An 18874-nucleotide genomic window follows, 5' to 3' on the forward strand; every position below is an offset into this window, starting at 1 on the left:
CACTCTCGAACGATAGATTACAGTACTATTTTGTTCCCAACAGGCAACAACTTTTCATGTTCTTTCAGTCTGTTTTTCAGATGCAGACTCCGATGAAAACATTGCCAGGTTAAACCATTAAAGATAAATGAATATGTAAAAACAAAACAAAATGGATTAACAGTTTTAAAACATCCAGTTTGGATTTTAGAATCACTCTTAGTGAGCACATTTGAACATACTTCCTTTTGTCTTGGAAGGTGTAAATAAAGATCAGTTTTCTTCATCATGTGTGTTCATGTTGCTCACTGGAATGGGTGTGTTTTATTATTGTAATGTGTTGTTTTTAAAGGCACAGTAAGCCTCCCGTAAACCATCACAGAGCTCCCCGAGTGTCTACATACAGTACAAGCATACTTCCACTTAAACGCTCACCGAACGGGAACATCCTGGCTGCTTTCTGTCGAGCGTGAGAAATTTTCAAAGAATTTATTTTCGTGGACTTGGCCCTTTACAACAATGGCGCCTCGTTTTGGTGCTGGACGGCTGTTATGAATATCCCGGAAATCACGCCCGGACAGTAAGCCTCCCGTAAACCATCACAGATACTGTCAGGCTTTTACACACAGTACAAACACCCTTCCATTTGAACGCTCACCAAACGGGAACATCCTAGGTGCCCTACGTAAAGAGCGAGCAATTTTTAAAGAATTAATTTTGCAGATTGTCTCGAACACTTTTTGGACCCATCCTGAACTCAGGTCAAACATGAGTTACTTCCCTTAAACTGGGGATAGCCGTGGATCAATGATTATCAGAATGATTTTGGACCGTGGTGCGTTTTTGCGCTAGACCTAACTTTTAAAATCTAAATAATAAATTGACAGCTTGTTACACAAACATTCTTTAATCATAAAATAATTCTTTTTTCATCAAGACAAGATCAGTGCAATTCGAAGTTGTGAAAGTTTGAAAAAAGAAAAGCCAGGAAGCAGGGTCACGCAAGGGTCGTAGCAGTCGACGGTTTACTGTGGCATATCGCCGTTCCTCTAAACAGTCCAAAGCCATCGCTAGAGTTCTTGTGAACCACAGCCGTTTGTTTCGTGCATAAAAACGTGCTATTGTAGATAAGCTCACATCAAGTCGCATTCAAATGACTAACTGACGACTACATTGTGAAAAAGGGAGACTGGATCACACGGGTTCACGATGGCTCAGGGGTAAGATAAACCACGCAAAAATAAATTCTTTGAAAATTGTTCGCTCTTTACGGAGGGCACCTAGGATGTTCTCAATAGGTGAGTGTTTAAATGAAAGGGTGTTTGTACTGTGTGTAAAAGCCTGACCGTATCTGTGATGGTTTACGGGAGGCTTACTGTGGCTTTAATTCAAGGGGGAGGATTTTCAATCATGAAGTTAAAGGGAATATGTCTTAACAAAAACAATGTCTCAAATTGCCCCAAGAGCTATGCAGTTCAGCTTGGGAGTAGTTATGTTGTGACCACACACAAGGAATACCTTAAAATAAACGTTTGAGCGCTGAGTTACTCAAATTATAAACTGCTGTATTTTGAGTATGAACCCCAGACTAATTCTCGTTGTGACGCGACTCCTAGTTTTTGTCCTACCTTTTGATCCCGAGCATTCCATGCGCTATTCGTGGAAATACAAATTTGAAATTGAGCGATAGCTACAGTGTTGGTTTTGTGGGTTAAGTAGATGACAACACTCAGGGAGAAGGTCTTGGAATTAGTGTTTGAGCGTTTCACCAACGTACATTTTGTTGTGTCTGTTATTTGAAGCGTTCTAGCCCTATATGGCACGAAATTTGCATGTGTTATGTAGACTGAAGGTTTGACTTCCTCAATCCAACAGTCTTGATCTGCTTTGACGAATAGGTATAGATGAAAACTAAATAAATCATGATGACGACCGGAAGTCCAGACACCTGACAGGAGAGCTGTTGATGCAAACCGCTCGCTGAATAAACTTCATTTATTTATTTGGCATAGTTTCGGAGCAATTTTGAGCAAATCATAGCAGGTGTTTCTAAATTACAGTACCGCTAATGTCCCTTGAACTTTTTAAGGTCCAATTCGCCAGAAAACTCTCCAATATGGCGGCTTAGACAATATATGTTTAAAACAATTTTATTCCTTGCTTTTAATCTGCAAATTAGTACTGATTTTTAATCTGGTGAGATTATTCCACTTTTTATTATTTCAAAGATTTAAAAAAAAGATTGAAAGAAAGATTAAAAAGTCTTGATAAGGAACAATTATGAAAGCACATACATTCCAGTGTCACAGAAATCTGCATACATTTAACTGAAGAATTTTTTTTTTCATATACGTACAGTTCAGATGGAAAGACGAGAAACAACAACAATATTGAAATGACCTAGTTTTACAGGTGAACAAGTTTGTATAGAATGCCCATAACAAACAGTGCTTTTTGATCAAAATAATGAAGCCAAATTAAGACTGGTGTTTCTAGCGCGAGGAGACAGACGTGTTTAATTGATTACGCTTGAAAAAAACAAGCCACAACGCATTTTGAAAAAAGATTTTCATTCAAATACATCCGTATAAAAGTGCCGCGGTCGCAGAGCACATGTGGGGTCAAAGGGCAACGCACAATTGATTACGCAGTTGTGTCCCCTGGAGAAGCGGAAGTGAAACCGCCGTGCCGGATCCTTGTAAACCCCTTTTCAGTCTCTTTCCAACATGGGTTTCGACGCGAAGGTATGATTGTGCGACAGGAGTTTGTTGTTTTCGTTAAATTAAATTTGATTACTGGAACTTACGCGGCGCAAAATACATTGTCACCCATTGTTCAACCACTGATAGCAGTTAGTTGATCTGGGTAAGGGAGGAAGATATTTGAGAGGAAAATTAAGCAGCGGCATTCATCGGATCTCCACGTGAAGAAAGATGAAAGTTCTAGCTTAGGAACTATGACATACTATTTCTGATTGTGAGCCATGCACAGAGTTAACCTACTCTATCAGCATGGGTGCAACTCTGCCGGCTACACGCCGGCAGCCGGTTTTTGGTTTCATCGGCTGCCGATGTTTTTGTTCCAGGAGAGTTTTTTTTTGGCATTTTAAATGGCAGGTTTCACAGTATTGCTTTGGTCACTGGATCGAAAGTTTGTATGCTTATCATTTCTGTTTTAGATTGCATTGTGTAACATGCTTGGTATATTTTTACTTGTGGTGGAATAAAGACATAGAAAAGACAATGTCAGCGCATTTTGTGTTGTTTGTGCTTTGTTACGATCTAAAATAACATTGCTATCGTTCAATAGACCCTATCGGTATTCCAAGCTCTCGTAATCTCTCGCAAACTTGAGAGCATAGCAAAGCATGCGGTACAGCGATCTCGTGCGAGCTGCACAAGCCAAGGTTCGAAGTTCTCGCAATGTTCAAAGCATAACAAAGAGCGTGTCTCGCGAGAGCTGCTCAGATACCGAAAAGGTCTATTTGCGACAGACGTGATTTCACGATTTTTACCATCACGTAATCATGACACGAAAAGTATCAACCCACACAGGTTTTCAAATCAAGACCTGATAATTGTTTGAAAGGAATGCAATTCGAGTCATAATCATACAAACATTTGTAAAAAAAACCCCAATTTTTCATACTTTATCGTGACGTCGAAAATCACCTCTCCTGCTCGAAAGCGTCGGTCGGGAGAAATACCCCACGACGGGAAACCAATTTACCTCCTAGGTTTTGCATACGCACTATTTTCTTCTACAAACATATGTTTTTGTGTGTAAATAAACATACAGAACAGAATTACGGCAATGGAAATGTCAAATTCTTGTTTTGGAACTGAAAACGAACGATGCTATCGTTATCTGGGCGGCGTCGGGTGAAAAAAAAACCGATAGCAATTTTTTTTTTATTTGAGGTTATTGTCTCGTTTTCACAGTTATGACCTTGACACGTATTCCTACGCACGCGCCATGTTGAACTCGTTCGACTGATGATGCATTTTTCTGCTAAGTTTGCTTTGTTCTCTTTAAAAACTGAATGAAAGTGTGTCTGTCGCCAACGATAGCGTTTGCCAACGATCGCGATGCACTTATTTCAGGAAGTTTAACGCTTGTTTTGTGCTGAAAAGGTTGTTAATTTGCATTCGCTTTGATAGATAGCATGAAGGATTGTACTGGGTTTGAACTTACGCTCGTGATGGTTCCACTCTCTTCTCAAATTCGATCGTAGGGTAAGAAAAATGCTAGAGGTGACGAAATTGAGCTATCGTTGGAATTTTGCCACGACAGTCAAGTTTGGTTCAGCGCTTTATCGTTTTAAGGTTGTTAATTTGCATTCGCTTTGATAGATAGCATGAAGGATTGTACTGGGTTTGAACTTACGCTCGTGATGGTTCCACTCTCTTCTCAAATTCGATCGTAGGGTAAGAAAAATGCTTGAGGTGGCGAAATTGTGCTATCGTTGGAATTTTGCCACGACAGTCAAGTTTGGTTCAGCGCTATATCGTTTTAAGCCTTTTTATAATGTAAATAATAATCGGATTTCATTTATTAAGCTCAATAGCAATACAGTTAAACAACTTAAAGTGTATGTAGACCATAATTGCTCTTGCCAATGGCTGTGTGTCTTCAGAAACATGTTTATAATTTGGTCAAATTTAAGGGGGGGGGGGGGGGGTCATATCGGTGCTTATATGACAGCTGACAGGTGTCCGCTATCCCTGATAGGGATTTTTTTGCATTCATTAATGATTAAACTTGCAAATAAATGCATTTTTTTAACTGTATTAAATGTTTGTTACTGTTGTGAAAATGTGAGGTGGTGTGATGAAAACAGTGAAACCTGCCAAATACTAAAAAAGCTGGACCCCAACTTTTGCCGGTTTTTGGAATTTTTCAAGTTGCACCCATGTATCAGCGACAGTGCGTGTGCTTGAATGACAGAAGTAAAACTAGTTCTGTTCTTTTTCAGCCTTTGCTTATTGATGCCAGAGGGCATCTACTTGGTCGACTTGCAGCAGTCGTGGCCAAGACTCTTCTTCAGGGTGAGTTTAGTCGAATATTTGAAGTTACAGCAACTCGGGCAATAACATGAGTAATCATTAACGTATGTTTATGTCATAGTGCATTGTTTTAGTTGAAAGGTTAATACAGGAGCATATAAACCATCAAAACGTTGATGAACATTTCTAGACTTGATTAACGACAGCAATAACGCGAAGAGAATAGCCTCTCTGCCTTTAAGTGGCGGTACCATAGAGCTGGATTACGCCATTTAAAAGGTGTAACTGAAGCCACTGTCTGTTTGATAACTGAGGGGTATACCAGGGTTCTAGACTTGATTAACGACAGCAATAACGCGAAGAGAATAGCCTCTCTGCCTTTATAAGGCCAACAAAAATAATAGGTGTGGTTACGGTAACATAGCCAAAAAAAATAGGGTAGGCAATCACTTTTTTTTAAAACTTTTTTTTCTTATGTGTACAAATTAAACCTACTTGACAGGGAAATAAGTGTGCGACTCGGGCGCTTTCGCTTTCATTGCGTTTTCTGCACTCGTTTTCTTGTGTTTTTTGTATGTTTTGACAAATGTAATAAAAAGTTATAGGGTCGGCCCTTAAAAATAGGGTAGGTCGGGTTACCATAACCACACCTATTTTTTTTTAGGCCTAAGTGGCGGTACCATAGAGCTGGATTACACCATTTAAAATGTGTAACCGAAGCCACTGTCTGTTTGATAACTGAGGGGTATGTATACCAGGGTTCCACACAACCCCAAAAGTCAAGCGTATTCATACCCTTTCAGGAAAAAAGTAAAGGGATTTTATACCCCTTCCAGATTTTTCACAGGGTATGAGTGACAATTTTGTCTGTTTGGGGTCGGGTTTTTGTTCTTTCGTTTTGCGAGGCATTTTTTTGAGCAGGCGACAGCACCGGATAGGCTAAAGCGAACAGTGCCATCGAGATGATCAGTTTAAAGATATCGCGCAGTTTGAGGACAAGGGAGGCAACCTCTGCTTCACGGCGTGTCAGTGTCGACAGAGGATTGGCACGAACACGGCGTGTACTTTAGTGGTCTCAGTCGAGCAGGCGGCTATACCCTTTCAGCGTTTGACTCGTACGTTTTTTTTTACCTCTTTGGAAGAAAACAGTTACGTATTTATACCTCTTCAGAGAGCATCTCGTACGTGATTTGGAGGGTAAAAGGGTATTATTATACCCTTAATTCTACGTCATGTGGAACCCTGGTATACTCCTTAGCATTATTTGTGAAAGTGCTGTTGCGTGCTTGAATGAACAGGGTTCATGGGTTCTCTGTGTCATAAATTTCATGTGGCTTGAGGAAAATGTTACGAGATTGTGTAAGGACAAAAAAAAAGTCTGTTTACGGTATCCCGACCGACCCTATTTTTTCGCGCGACCCTAGACTTTTTTTTGGCATTTGGGGGGGAAAAAAGGGGGGGGGGGGGGTCGTCTTTGTTTTTTGGCAAAATAACTTAAAAATATGTTTTTTGGGAAAAGAAAAACAAGTCGCGTAAGGCGAAAATACAACATTTAGTCAAGTAGCTGTCGAACTCGCAGAATGAAACTGAACGCAACGCAACGCAGCAAGACCGTATACTCGTAGCATCGTCACTCCACCGCCCGTGGCAAAGGCAGTGCCAGTGGAATTGACAAGAAGAGCGGGGTATTCGTTGCGCTGAGAAGGATAGCACGCTTTTCTGTACCTCTCTTCGTTTTAACTTTCTGAGCGTGTTTTTAATCCAAACATATCATATCTATATGTTTTTGGAATCAGGAACCGACAAGGAATAAGATGAAAGTGTTTTTAAATTGATTTCGAAAAAAAAATTGATAATAATTTTTATATATTTAATTTTCAGAGCTTGTTGTTAATCCAAATATAACATATTTATATGTTTTTGGAATCAGCAAATGATGGAGAATAAGATGAACGTAGATTTGGATCGTTTTATAAATTTTTTTTTTTTTTTACAATTTTCAGATTTTTAATGACCAGAAGTCATTAATTAATTTTTAAGCCACCAAGCTGAAATGCAATACCGAAGTCCGGGCTTCGTCGAAGATTACTTGACCAAAATTTCAACCAATTTGGTTGAAAAATGAGGGCGTGACAGTGCCGCCTCAACTTTCACGAAAAGCCGGATATGACGTCAATTCTTTTTCGGTTAAACTTCATCTACATGAGTAGGTCAATGTGAATTGTTTACATACTTCGTGTTTATAAATAACCTCATTTGGCTCTTTTTCAGGTCAGAGAGTAGTGATTGTACGATGTGAAGGCATCAACATTTCTGGAAACTTCTACAGGAACAAGTGTGAGTATGAACGACTAATCAGTGCACTGCATTTTAAAATGAGGTGTTGATGAGGTTATGACTGCCCACCATTGAGGTCGTCATTATCTTGACAGACAACCTGGCATGAATGTTCGACGAAAGATATAAAAATGTTATGGTTTTGTAATATTCATGGTTTCCTATGATGTCTATACAATTACCTACATTGTCAGATTACAATGACGTATACAGAAGTTCTGATTGGAAACCATTCAGTAAGATTGCGCTCTTGACTTGATTCTCAGTTTAGAACACAATTTTTGTGTTAATTGATTCTGTCATATCTGACTAAGCTAAAAGTGGTCGGTTTAGGCTGGTGGTTGTTATGGAAAGGGTCGCCATTTGGCAAACATCCCGCTGTTCATAAACACTGGTACGTATGTCGCACTCACACTGGCCAACCTCGACCCGCACACAAACGGACATACATGAATGCCGACACACTCAGGTGGCAAAGCTGTGTGAAATAGTTTGGTTTCTATTTTTCTTTATCTTTATTTTCACTCATTCTTCAGGTGGGTATTGGCTTAGTCTCACTGTTTTGTTGCTAGAGTAGTTAAAGATTTGACATCCTCTCCTTTTTCACCCGAACAATTGCTGTTTATTGTGGGTGGACATTGCAGTTTTCCTTTTCTGGAAGCAAATCAGGAGTTGCTCCACTGCTTTCTCAATCACGAGAATGCAGGGTGTCGTAAGCAGTGACTAGCCGTTATTCAATCAAAGAAATTCTGCCAGTATCTTGTTACGGGCTTGGGATTGCTGTTTGCTGTCAAGACGAGGTCTTGTGTGTCACTAAAGAGAAAGGTGTTGCGAGGGTGTTTTGTTCAGAAAGCTGGGGGGGGGGGGGGGGGGGGGGGGGAGGTCGGAGGTACGGCATGTGACATACTTTCCATAGGACTGGTATTTTTAAAGAAACCTTTCACAACAGTGTTCATGATGATCTCACCTTACCTACATTGATTGTGATGTGAAATCAAATCTGGTCTGAAACACTGCTGAATTGAAGGAGATACGGACAGACTGTTCAAACGATGATAGGGTAGTGACTGTGGAGCACAAAAGCATAATGAGATCAGGTCAGACAACAAAATTGCCTTGCCCCATACTTGACCTCATGTTCGCCTGCCTGTGTCAGCGACTCTGAAGAGATCGATTATGCAGGTGTGCTGGAAAAAAAGGGACGTCACCGGGAGACAGGAATTTGGTTGGTTTGAGTATAGATTAGGGTATGGTTTTTTTTTTCAGTTACCTGTTGGGTGGTAGTCTACGACATGTTAATACATGTACAGTGACTTAGGACCAAAATTGAGTGGTCGCATTCGCGTTGAGACAGGTGGGGATGCTTTAGGGTGATGGTTATGGGTAGGTGGTCTCTATCAGACATGGGACTGGTCCGAATTTGATCGGAATTCCGATATTTTCCTTAGCTCACAGACCATTCTTGAGATCGATGCAAATTCGTTGAGAAAAAAAAGGGGGGGGGGTGGTGGTATGAACCGTTTAGCTGAAGCTGTCTGCGTCTGAAGTCAGTGCATCTGAAGTCAGTGCATTCGCACCCCAGCACTCGCGTGAACCCATAGCAGTATCATGGGTCGCGTTTGATTGGCTGTCGATCTCCGACGATTATCGCCTAGGCCTAATTATTCACCGATGGCGGTTTGCGGGTTGTTTTGATTGGCTGCCGATCTCCAAACGCCGAAGGTGAAAAAGGTAGCATCATGGCGTCTGGATTCCGTATTGTTTTGTCGGCTGTGGAAGCTCTTACGATCACGACCAAAGTGTGAAAAACAAGTGGAAAGCCAACTGACTGTCAGAAGAAGTGACTCATTATCAACAAGAAAGAAAGGCGCCAGCTCATTGGCGACTGTATCGCCAAGATATCCATTCCCGGTCAGGCCGTGTGCTCATGGTGCGACAAAGGCCACTGCGTGGTGAAATACGGACTTAGTGGAAAAAATGTGTTGGTTCTGAAAGTTTTTAAGTAAGTTTTGTGTGTGTGTGTGTGTGATTGTTATAAATTACACTTTTGTTTAAAATGCTAAAACATATTATTCTTGTGGTTTTTATAGCTTTTTAAAAAGGCATGATCTAATGTTTTGCTATCAGGAGAGGCCCCAAAATGGCCTTTGTAATTCTAACATTTATTTTCCGTCAGGGAGGCTTTGCCCCCCTGAACCCCCTACGAGGGCGTTGCCCCTGGACCCCGGCTTACTTTCCTACTTTTGGAACATTTGCTAGTCTCATGTCTGCTCTATGGAGAGGTGGCCGTCAGGGTAGGTTGGACTGTATGTTGAAGGATGCTATGTTTTTATTATCTGTTACAGGAATCTGTATAACTTGTTGACTTTTGCAGTGAAGTACCTGGAGTACTTGAAGAAAAGATGCAACGTGAAGCCATCCCGTGGCCCCTTCCATTTCCGTGCCCCAAGCAAGATGTTCATCCGTGTTGTCAGAGGTAAGGCGCGTAATACTTTCCATAGTACAGGTTTTTGAAAGAAACCCTTCGCAGCTGTGTTCATGATGATCTCCTTACCTACATTGATTATCTCATGAAATCAAATCTGGTCTGAAACACTGCAGAATGGAAGATGGAGATAGGGACAGATTGCTTAAAATGTTATGAGCTGGAAGTGTGTGTTTATTATGACGTTTTATTCCCCCCTCTGCTTCTTTACCTCTGTAAACTTGTAGAGCTAGTTATTTTTTGATAATGACCCAGCAACCAAACAAATAACGAGCCAGCAACAGCCTGAATCCTCGATAGTGCAATGGGTTGAGAAGCTGTTCTGCTTCGGTACTACTTTTGCGACTGAAAAGTTCCGAACGCTCTAATGTACGAAGTATACATCTCTGGAGCAAACAATACAAACATACCGCATTTAAATTAACAACTACAGGCCTGAACACATGAATCTCCATATAAAATCCATGAGTTCGGTTGTTTTCTGAATCTAGATCTGCCGTGCACAGACGTTCATCACAAGCAAATTCCCAAGGCAAGTAACTCATACTTTGTCTAGCGACAAGAGTAGTTCCCCTTTTTTTCACTCAGTTTCTTCGACAACACTGACTGCAATCCGACGGTCAGTTTTCAACAATATTTCATTTAATAAACAGATCACACGCAACCAAATGCACACATCTCATCAATTTAAACAACATAAAGCGGTTTCATACACTATTTTCCCCAGAAAACTGAACTTCATACAGTAATTAACGTTGGAACACGGGTGCAAATGTTCGTCTGCTAGTCCCATTTGACGAAAGAACATTATCCTAAGCGATACTAAAACATAAACAGAACACACAATATCTGCCCCGCCACAGCAGAATAACAGCATATCTGTGTACTTGATTTTAGTCCAAAACAGGGAAATTGACAAGAAGTGTTAACAGAATAGAATGATTTGCACGGAACTATACAACCGCGCATTAATCGATCGCCTGCGCAGGTTGTCTGGTTGAGTGATTCGGATTCGATCAAACTTTCGCAAAAAAACTCCTGTTTCCTTTGAATAACTGAAGAAAGGAGGAATAAAGAGGTTACACACCTCGTCTCAGTGATTATCAAAAATAATGGTCTCAGTTCGCGGTCATGAAAAAGCTCGCTGAAGCTCGCATTTTTCATGATCCGCAAACTTCGACCATTATTTTTAATAATCACTGAGACTCGGCATGTAACCTCCACATATATCTCTTGCATTGACTAGTTAGTGTTGTTGTTCACACCACTGAGTACAATGGAACACACAAGTTGAAAGGGTCTTAAAAAGGAGGAAGTCTTACAATAAGGGTACATTTTCAGATGTTATGAACCGAAAACCTGGACAAGCAATGTCTTCCAAGGGCAAAATGTTGGGGGGGGGGGGGGGGGGGTGGGAGTCGACTCTTCATTTCATAAGTGAAGCACCTGTGTGCTGTTGTGATGACAGGCATGCTGCCCCACAAGACAGCTCGCGGCAAGGAGGCCATGGATCGCCTGAAGACCTTTGAGGGCATCCCTCCTCCCTACGACAAACAGAAGCGCATGGTGATGCCCTCTGCACTCAAGGTTCTGCGCCTTGGCCAGACTCGCAAGGTGGGTACAATTAGATACCTGTTCCGAGTGGCGCGGTTTGGCTCTTGTGTTTTTTGGGCGGACAAAATAATCTTGTCGACCTGCGTGAAAATGTGAGGTTCGATACATAGGGGCTTTGTGTAAGGATTTGTTACAGGTTATTTATGAGACTATGAAAATATCCAGGTTTTTATGAGTGAACATGTCAAAATAAGACGAAAGTTTGATTTTTGATTGATTCAGAAGCATAGCTTGATGTGTCCCTATTCCTGCATATATTGCTTTTGTATGCAGTCAGTGATGACTTCTCACAGCGCATTGAAAGCGATGAAACCAAATATTTGTCTGAGACTGCTTGCACATTGTTTTGAAACAACTAGTCATTTCTCCTTTGGTTAATGCAATTTTTCTCAAGATTTTAAAGGCGAGTCATTTTGGCATACTCTCAAATTAACCCTATGGAATTGACACTGATAAAAGAGCGACAGCTGGATATTCACTCAGTGAGACCTCGCAAGAGCTAAATTGGGTTGTTGCTGTCATTTATGTTTTAACTTCTGTCTAAAATATCAGTTCATTTCCGGGAGGCATAGCTGTAGCTTTGTTATTGATTGCTCTCAGGTAGTTGTAGCACAGGGGTAGAAGTTGTGATAGGTTTGGCTGCTTTGCATGAATTGATTGAATATGTAGTGATATGGAGGAAAGCATTGTGGTTCTTCAGCCAGAATGTACCATTTAGTTAAGGTAGTTGACTGGTTCTAATTTGGGAATCAAAATGGAGGTTTGTTGGTTGTCCCAGTTTCTGTTTTCTGGACTTTTCTTTTTGCAAATTACAATTATGGTATCCTGAAATCATTGTTTAGTCTGCTCTCACTGACTTGTGTGAGAGGCTGGTCTACATGTGAGGGAAGTAGCATCCGGTTCAAACCAGTTTAACAAAGTGCAGACTGCTCACTTGCATTTTACTAGTCTTTGTGGCAGTCAATGATGATTTCTCACAGCGCATTGATTAACAATGAAACCAGATTCTAACTGAGACTGCACACAATTAATACTTAAAAGTGTACCTCAGGTTAGAAATGTTACATAGTTTGTAAAAGAACAATGTTAAACAAGTTTTACACACAGACGGGAAGTTAACTCTTTTTTGCTTCTTACTGGCACATATAAGATGTAAGGGGGAGGGAGGTTACCTCTAGTTAGTGTAAAGATATACATTTCTTCGCATTCACTTATTTCTGGAAGCAATTTTGACGGTAGGGTGAAGGGCGCGCACAAAAAGGTGTGCTGCCTTTTTGACGGTAGGGTGAAGAGCGCGCACAAAAAGGTGTGCTGCCTGAAGCTTTCGCTTTGTTATGCTGACCTATCGTGTTTAGATTTGTACCTTGAAAATGATTGACAATTCAGCAAAGCCTGATCAGTCCATGTGTTCCGTTCAAGATGATTCGTTTGGCTCTGTTTAAAACGATGAAAAGTATTTACTGCGGATGTGTTGATTAATAAACCCACGCATTGGTCCAAGCGCTCTTTTTCATTTTACACGTCTTATTTGTGGCAGTCAGTGATGATTTCTCACAGCGCATTGATTAACAATGAAACCGTATTCTGACTGAGACTGCAAGCAATTCATACTCAAAGTGTACCTTAGTTCTCGTTCTTCTCGTTCGCTCTGTACCTTAGGTTAGAAATGTTATATGGTATGTAAAATACCAATCATTGTTAAGCTAGTTGCACACACGGACAAGGAGTTAACTGGTTTGGCTTTTTACTGGCACAAACAAGATGAAAGGCAGGGATGTTGCCACAAATTCATACCTATAGAACAAATGTCCTGAGCTCTTCGGCATCAATAGGACATTTGACTGCTTTCAGACATTTTAATATGACATAAGTTTGTGCAAAACACAAAATCATGCGCACACACACATATCCGTATATGCACAAACATTGTGTGTGTATATTGTTTTCTTACTTTTGTTTTAAACAGGACACACAAAAAAGAAACCAACAAACTTAAAAGCAACCAAAAACTTCACACGGCTGTTTCTTTCAGCCTGCCTGCCCACACTCAGTTTCCCAAAACTTTCCCTGCTGCCAGCGAGTGTGATAAGCGCAGCGACAGCCCAGGCCGGAGTTCTAAAATTACCACAGTGTCCTATTTGTGGCATTCAGTGATGATTTCTCACAGCGCATTGATTAACAATGAAACTGTATTCTGACTGAGACTGCAACCAATTCATACTTAAAGTGTACCTTAGGTCTTGTTCTTCTTTTCGTTCGCTCTGTAACTTAGGTTAGAAATGTTATATGGTATGTAAAGTAACAATCATTGTCAAGCGAGTTACACACGCGGACGAGAAGTTAACTGGTTTGCTTTTTACTGGCACATATAAGATGAAAGGGGAGGGAGGTTGCTTCCAGCAAGAGTAAAGAAACACATTTCTTCACATTCACTTCTTTCTGTTAGCAATCTTGATGGTGGGGAAGAGCGGGCAAAAAAAAAAGGTCTTTGTTTTGCTGACCTAAAATCATGTTCAGATTTTTGCCTTGAACATGTTGAAGATGATTTTGACAATTCTTTAACAAAACCTGATCAGTTCATGTGTTCCGTTCAAGATTATTCATCTGGCGCTTATAAAACAATGAAAAGTATTTACTGCCTGTGGATATGTTGATTATCTAAACCCATGCATTGGAATTTTGTCAGATGTTACATTGTTAGAAATTCAGTTTAACAATCTATGATTTGCGCTGTGATGATTATGTTCCAAAGTGGATTGATGGTATAAAGTGAAAATACTTAACATGCACTACCATCTGAGCCAAATCGTTGTACACCTCCATTACATCTGTTAAACTGTAGAGATAATTAGTTCATCTGTTTAGTCCCTGATTTATCATATCTGTGACGTTGGAATTTCAGTTGAACAATCCATGATTTGCGCAGTGATGATTATGTCCCAAAGTGGATTGATGGTATAAAATGAAAATACTTAACATGCACTACCATCTGAGCCAAATCGTTGTACACCTCCATTACATCTGTTTAACTGTAGAGATAATTAGTTCATGTGTTTAATCCCTGATTTATCATATCTTTGACGTTGGAATTTTAGTTTAACAGTTGAACAATCCATGATTTGCGCAGTGATGATTATGTCCCAAAGTGGATTGATGGTATAAAATGAAAATACTTACATGCACTACCATCTGAGCCAAATCATTGGATGCTTCTGCTTCTTCTTTTAAAATATTGATGAATAGTTTATGTGTTTAGTTCATGATAAATCATCTTGTATTTCAAACTGTGTTTTCTTGCTTCGCTTCTCGAATATAGACTGTAAATTTATCTTCTACGTTGGAATTTCAGTTTAGCCATCCATGATTTGCGCTGTGATGATTATGTCCCAAAGTGGATTGATGGTATTAAATGAAAATACTTAACATGCACTACCATCTGAGCCAAATCATTGGATGCTTCTGCTTCTTTTAAAATATGGAGATGAAAAGTCCTCGTGATATTCTTTGCCAGAGGAATTCTGTGTTTTTTGTGAAAGATAATGACAATATTTTTCTTTGTGTGAAAACCTCTGCAGAAGAAATCAATGAGATCTTCAGGTTGCTATACTGTACACATATTCCTCCATCTTCTGTGCATTATAAACTTGGTAATATTAAAGACCAATAAAGAACAAATCGGGTGTAAATGCAAACATAAATTTATTCAGAAACCGTGAAAGTAAGTTCAAGTGTACAAAGAAACTTAAAGCCCATTTTAGCTCAAGTCTGAAAGAGTAAGCTTCGCCGCATGTACATGTACAACAAAAAAACATTAGCACCTGTCCATTTTATTGTTTCATTATTTTGCTGGTCTGCCACAGTTTGTGCAATGATGAATGTATCCCAAAGTGGATTGACCGCACAGTGAAAATACTTTACATGCACTACCATCTGAGACAAACTGTGGTAGAGGCTAGAAGTGAGAACGGTATATATTTATGATTGCATCAAGTGACGTTTCGTAAACACTATTTACTTTGCTGTCTGTGCAGTACTGCAGCCTTAACCGCCTGGCCCATGAGGTTGGCTGGAAGTACCAGAAGGTCATCGGAACTCTGGAAGCCCGCAGGAAGGTCAAGTCTAAGAGCTTCTTTGAGCGCAAGCGCAAACTCCAGGTATGTATAAAAAACAAAAACATGTTATTGACGATATTCAATAAGAAGATTTCCTGTTCGAAAGAATTACTGTTAAGTTATTGTTGGCAAAGAATTCATGCTAGGTTCAGCCTAAGTTGTTTGTTTGGTTAGCTTCAGAAGAAGAAAAATATGTTGCCTGTCTGGTCCCAATGATGTTATTTTTCACTTACCTACATTGTCTGAATAACACTGATTAATACATTGATTCTGAGGGAACCATGACAGGCTTATTGAAGGAGTGGGGGGGAAAAGCGCCTGCACTTCCACTTGCTGCTACACCCAGAATGAGTTTTTAGGCAGGTGTTTTTTCAGTGTTGTTGGGGAAGGGGGGGGGGGGGGGGGTAATAGAAGGCAACTCCTGGCAGGAAATGTCTTGCTGGGACAGTGTACCCACAACACATTCGTTTCATGTGCTGTCAGAGAAGAAAAGTTACTGAAACCAGTCTTCTTAACAACACTAGCAATCCCCCAGATTCTGGGTGTGACTATCTAAATGGTGGGGGACAAACAACCACACAGTCATGAACACAGAAGAATTCAACAAAAATTTCCACATCCCCCAAAACAGGCGGTGTGAAAATGTTGACATGTGACCCAAGTGGACATGCCTTTTTCTGATGTTTAAGCCTGGATTGAATTATGGTGATTTTCAAGATGTCCCTTGCTGTATCATTAATCGCACAGAAAAAAATCTGTCTGATCCTGATGATGTCATTTTTCACTTACCTACATTGTCTGAGTAACACTGATTACTACATTGATTCTGAGGGAACAGCGGTAGGCTTCTTGTAGTTTGACATAGTTGTGGTTGCTTTTCCACTTGCTGCTACACACAGAGAATGTTTTTGGGCATGTTTTGTTTTCAGCGTTAAGGTAGCAGGGGCTCACATCCACATCGGACATACACGGATATTTTTTCCAAATGTCTTATATATTTTTTATGCAAGAGGACATATGTCTGATAGTTTGTCACAAAGTGGTCATTGTTCGATTACGCTTTCATTTGATCCGGACATTGTGAGTACATTCCAATTTACAGTTGTTTGATTTGCTATTTTATCGATGTTTTGTGAAGCGATGTGTCTCTCCAAGCAGACGAAACTTGGGAAGACTTTAAGAGCTTTTTAAAGAGGAGCCTACAAGGGTCGCAACTCTGAATGCTTCAAGCCGGTTGACAGTTGCCTCCCTTCGCGTTTTTTCCCCGAAAAAGCAACATGCCGCCGAAACGAAAATTGGTGCCAGAAAAAGACCAGAAGCGTTTGCACTTCAAATCTCTGCCCTCATCTGCGGCTAGTACCACTAAAACTGAGCTCCCTCCGGCCTCTGAGCAGCCAGAGCCAGATGAAACCGTCACTCTAGAAAGTGAAACTTTGGCGCCGAAGAAAGACGTTTTCCCCTCCCCCATTTATGTTTTGTTGCGAGAAAAAGAAAAAAAAAGAAAGTCCTATTGATTTATTTTTGTTCAAGACAAAATAATGTCCTATCGCTTTTGCATTGTGCAGGACATTTGTCCTATGCCACCTCTCATGGATGTGAGCCCCTGAGGTAGGGGGGGGGGGGGGGGGGGGTAGTGCTGGTGATAGGACCTCCTGGCAGGAAATTTTTTTCTGGGACAGTACCCACCTCACTTTCGGTTCAGTAATGGTGTACTATTAGTGTGTTCTGTGGGGAGATGTAATTTTTTTTCTGAAATATTTTGTAACTTACACCAGTGTCAACATGCAAGACATTAATTAAGTAATCCGCGGGATTCTGGGTGTAACTGTCCGTCTAAATGGTCGGGGACAAACAACCATACATGAACACAGAAGGGTCTACTCCCCTGCAGAGGTAGCTCTAACATTAGGTGACTATTAAAGTATTTTATTGTAAATAATAAAATATTCAAGTTGTTGGTTTGGTTAGTTTTTTTTGTTTTTGTTGCCTGTCTGATCCCAATGATGTCATTTTTCACTTACCTACATTGTCTGAATAACACTGATTAATTCATTGATTCTGAGGGAACTGTGACAGGCTTATTGAAGGAGTGGGGGGAAAAAACGCCTGACCTAGTTGTGGGTGCTCTTCCACTTGCTGCCACACACATACACACACAGTTGGTTTTGGGCAGGTTTTTTTCGGGGGGGGGGGGGGGGTGAAAGGAGGCCTCTCCTGGCAGAACATTTCTTTTCTGGGACAGTGTACCCAGAACACATTTGCTTCACTAATAGTGTGCCGATGAAAACCTATCAAACATCAACCAATGGTTAAGCCCAGATTGCACCATGGTGATTTTTCAAGATATCCCTTGCTGTATCATTAATTGCACAGAAAAAGTCTGCTGTCTGATCCCAATGATGTCATTTTTCACTTACCTACATTGTCTGAGTAACTTTGATTAGTACATTGATTCTGAGGGAACAGTGGCAGGCTTACTGAAGTTGTGAGACAGCACCTCCCGACGTGTTTTATATGTTTACCCTATCACCGTTTGTTTAAAAGAAAAGTTTTTTCTCCAAATTCTTTAAGATGCAAGTGTGAATACCTGATGCCAGACAAAATGTTTTACCTTTTTGTGTGTTTGGTATTGTTTTATGGTTATTTGATGACCCCCAAAAGGGAGCAATTACGACAGTGGGTAGAGATGAGTGAAATTGATATGGGTGAAACATTTCCGCCTCAGGGCGGAAATCCGCCAAATGAAATTGGTTAAATAAGGAATTCCTTATTTTGAAAATCTTTAAAAAAAAAATTATTAAAAAAAAATAAAAATTAAATAAAAATTTTCCGCCGGCGATCCGATCCGTATTTCTCCTAACACAGTGACCGGACATAGCTGAGTCTTTGTTTTACTGGGCGCGCGAATTATCGGACTACAGCTTGGCATTTGTTACATTGTTTAATGTGCAAATTTGTGTGTTTGATATACCAGGATAGGCTTACTTTTACCCTTAAAAGCCTGATTTTTCCTTTTCTGCACCCCACCAGGGCCTGGGCGGCCCCTGGACCCCGGCCTCATTTTCCTTATTTTCAATTCTGATCAGTTTCACCCATGAATTGAACGTCAGTGCTGAAATTGTGATATTTGATTGCAGAATCTGCGCGAACAAGCCAAGAAGAACGTTGCCCCCAAGACGAAGAAATACCAGGATATCATCACCGCCTGTGGATATTGAACAGATTGTCTTTTGTGCAAGTGGAAAAAAAATTGAAAAAATCCCTTACTCCATGCTTGTATGTGTGTGTGTTCGTGTGCCTGCGTGTGTGCGTTAGATGCGAGTATGGAGCATTTGATTACA

The 18874-nt window shown here is 40.5% G+C and overlaps 1 protein-coding gene and 6 non-coding genes across 7 annotated transcripts; all 7 read left to right on the forward strand.

Moving 5' to 3' along the window:
- The first annotated feature begins 2640 nt into the window (after window positions 1-2640).
- Window positions 2641-18799, forward strand: LOC138962568 (large ribosomal subunit protein uL13-like). Its single transcript, XM_070334435.1, has 7 exons — window positions 2641-2723; window positions 4955-5027; window positions 7257-7322; window positions 9697-9798; window positions 11276-11421; window positions 15453-15575; window positions 18671-18799. Exons 1-7 carry the CDS (start codon window positions 2706-2708, stop codon window positions 18749-18751), a joined length of 609 nt encoding a protein of 202 aa, XP_070190536.1. The 5' UTR covers window positions 2641-2705; the 3' UTR covers window positions 18752-18799.
- LOC138963319 (small nucleolar RNA Z195/SNORD33/SNORD32 family) lies at window positions 14147-14226 on the forward strand. The gene has a single exon (XR_011454783.1). It is a non-coding gene; the product is annotated as a small nucleolar RNA Z195/SNORD33/SNORD32 family (small nucleolar RNA).
- LOC138963316 (small nucleolar RNA Z195/SNORD33/SNORD32 family) lies at window positions 14340-14419 on the forward strand. The gene has a single exon (XR_011454780.1). It is a non-coding gene; the product is annotated as a small nucleolar RNA Z195/SNORD33/SNORD32 family (small nucleolar RNA).
- On the forward strand, window positions 14541-14619 carry LOC138963318 (small nucleolar RNA Z195/SNORD33/SNORD32 family). The gene has a single exon (XR_011454782.1). It is a non-coding gene; the product is annotated as a small nucleolar RNA Z195/SNORD33/SNORD32 family (small nucleolar RNA).
- On the forward strand, window positions 14787-14866 carry LOC138963317 (small nucleolar RNA Z195/SNORD33/SNORD32 family). The gene has a single exon (XR_011454781.1). It is a non-coding gene; the product is annotated as a small nucleolar RNA Z195/SNORD33/SNORD32 family (small nucleolar RNA).
- On the forward strand, window positions 15282-15361 carry LOC138963321 (small nucleolar RNA Z195/SNORD33/SNORD32 family). The gene has a single exon (XR_011454786.1). It is a non-coding gene; the product is annotated as a small nucleolar RNA Z195/SNORD33/SNORD32 family (small nucleolar RNA).
- Window positions 17922-17998, forward strand: LOC138963322 (small nucleolar RNA SNORD34). Its single transcript, XR_011454787.1, has one exon. It is a non-coding gene; the product is annotated as a small nucleolar RNA SNORD34 (small nucleolar RNA).
- Window positions 18800-18874: the final 75 nt, after the last annotated feature.

The sequence above is a fragment of the Littorina saxatilis genome, linkage group LG3, assembly GCF_037325665.1.
Source record: "Littorina saxatilis isolate snail1 linkage group LG3, US_GU_Lsax_2.0, whole genome shotgun sequence".
Classification (NCBI taxonomy): domain Eukaryota; kingdom Metazoa; phylum Mollusca; class Gastropoda; order Littorinimorpha; family Littorinidae; genus Littorina; species Littorina saxatilis.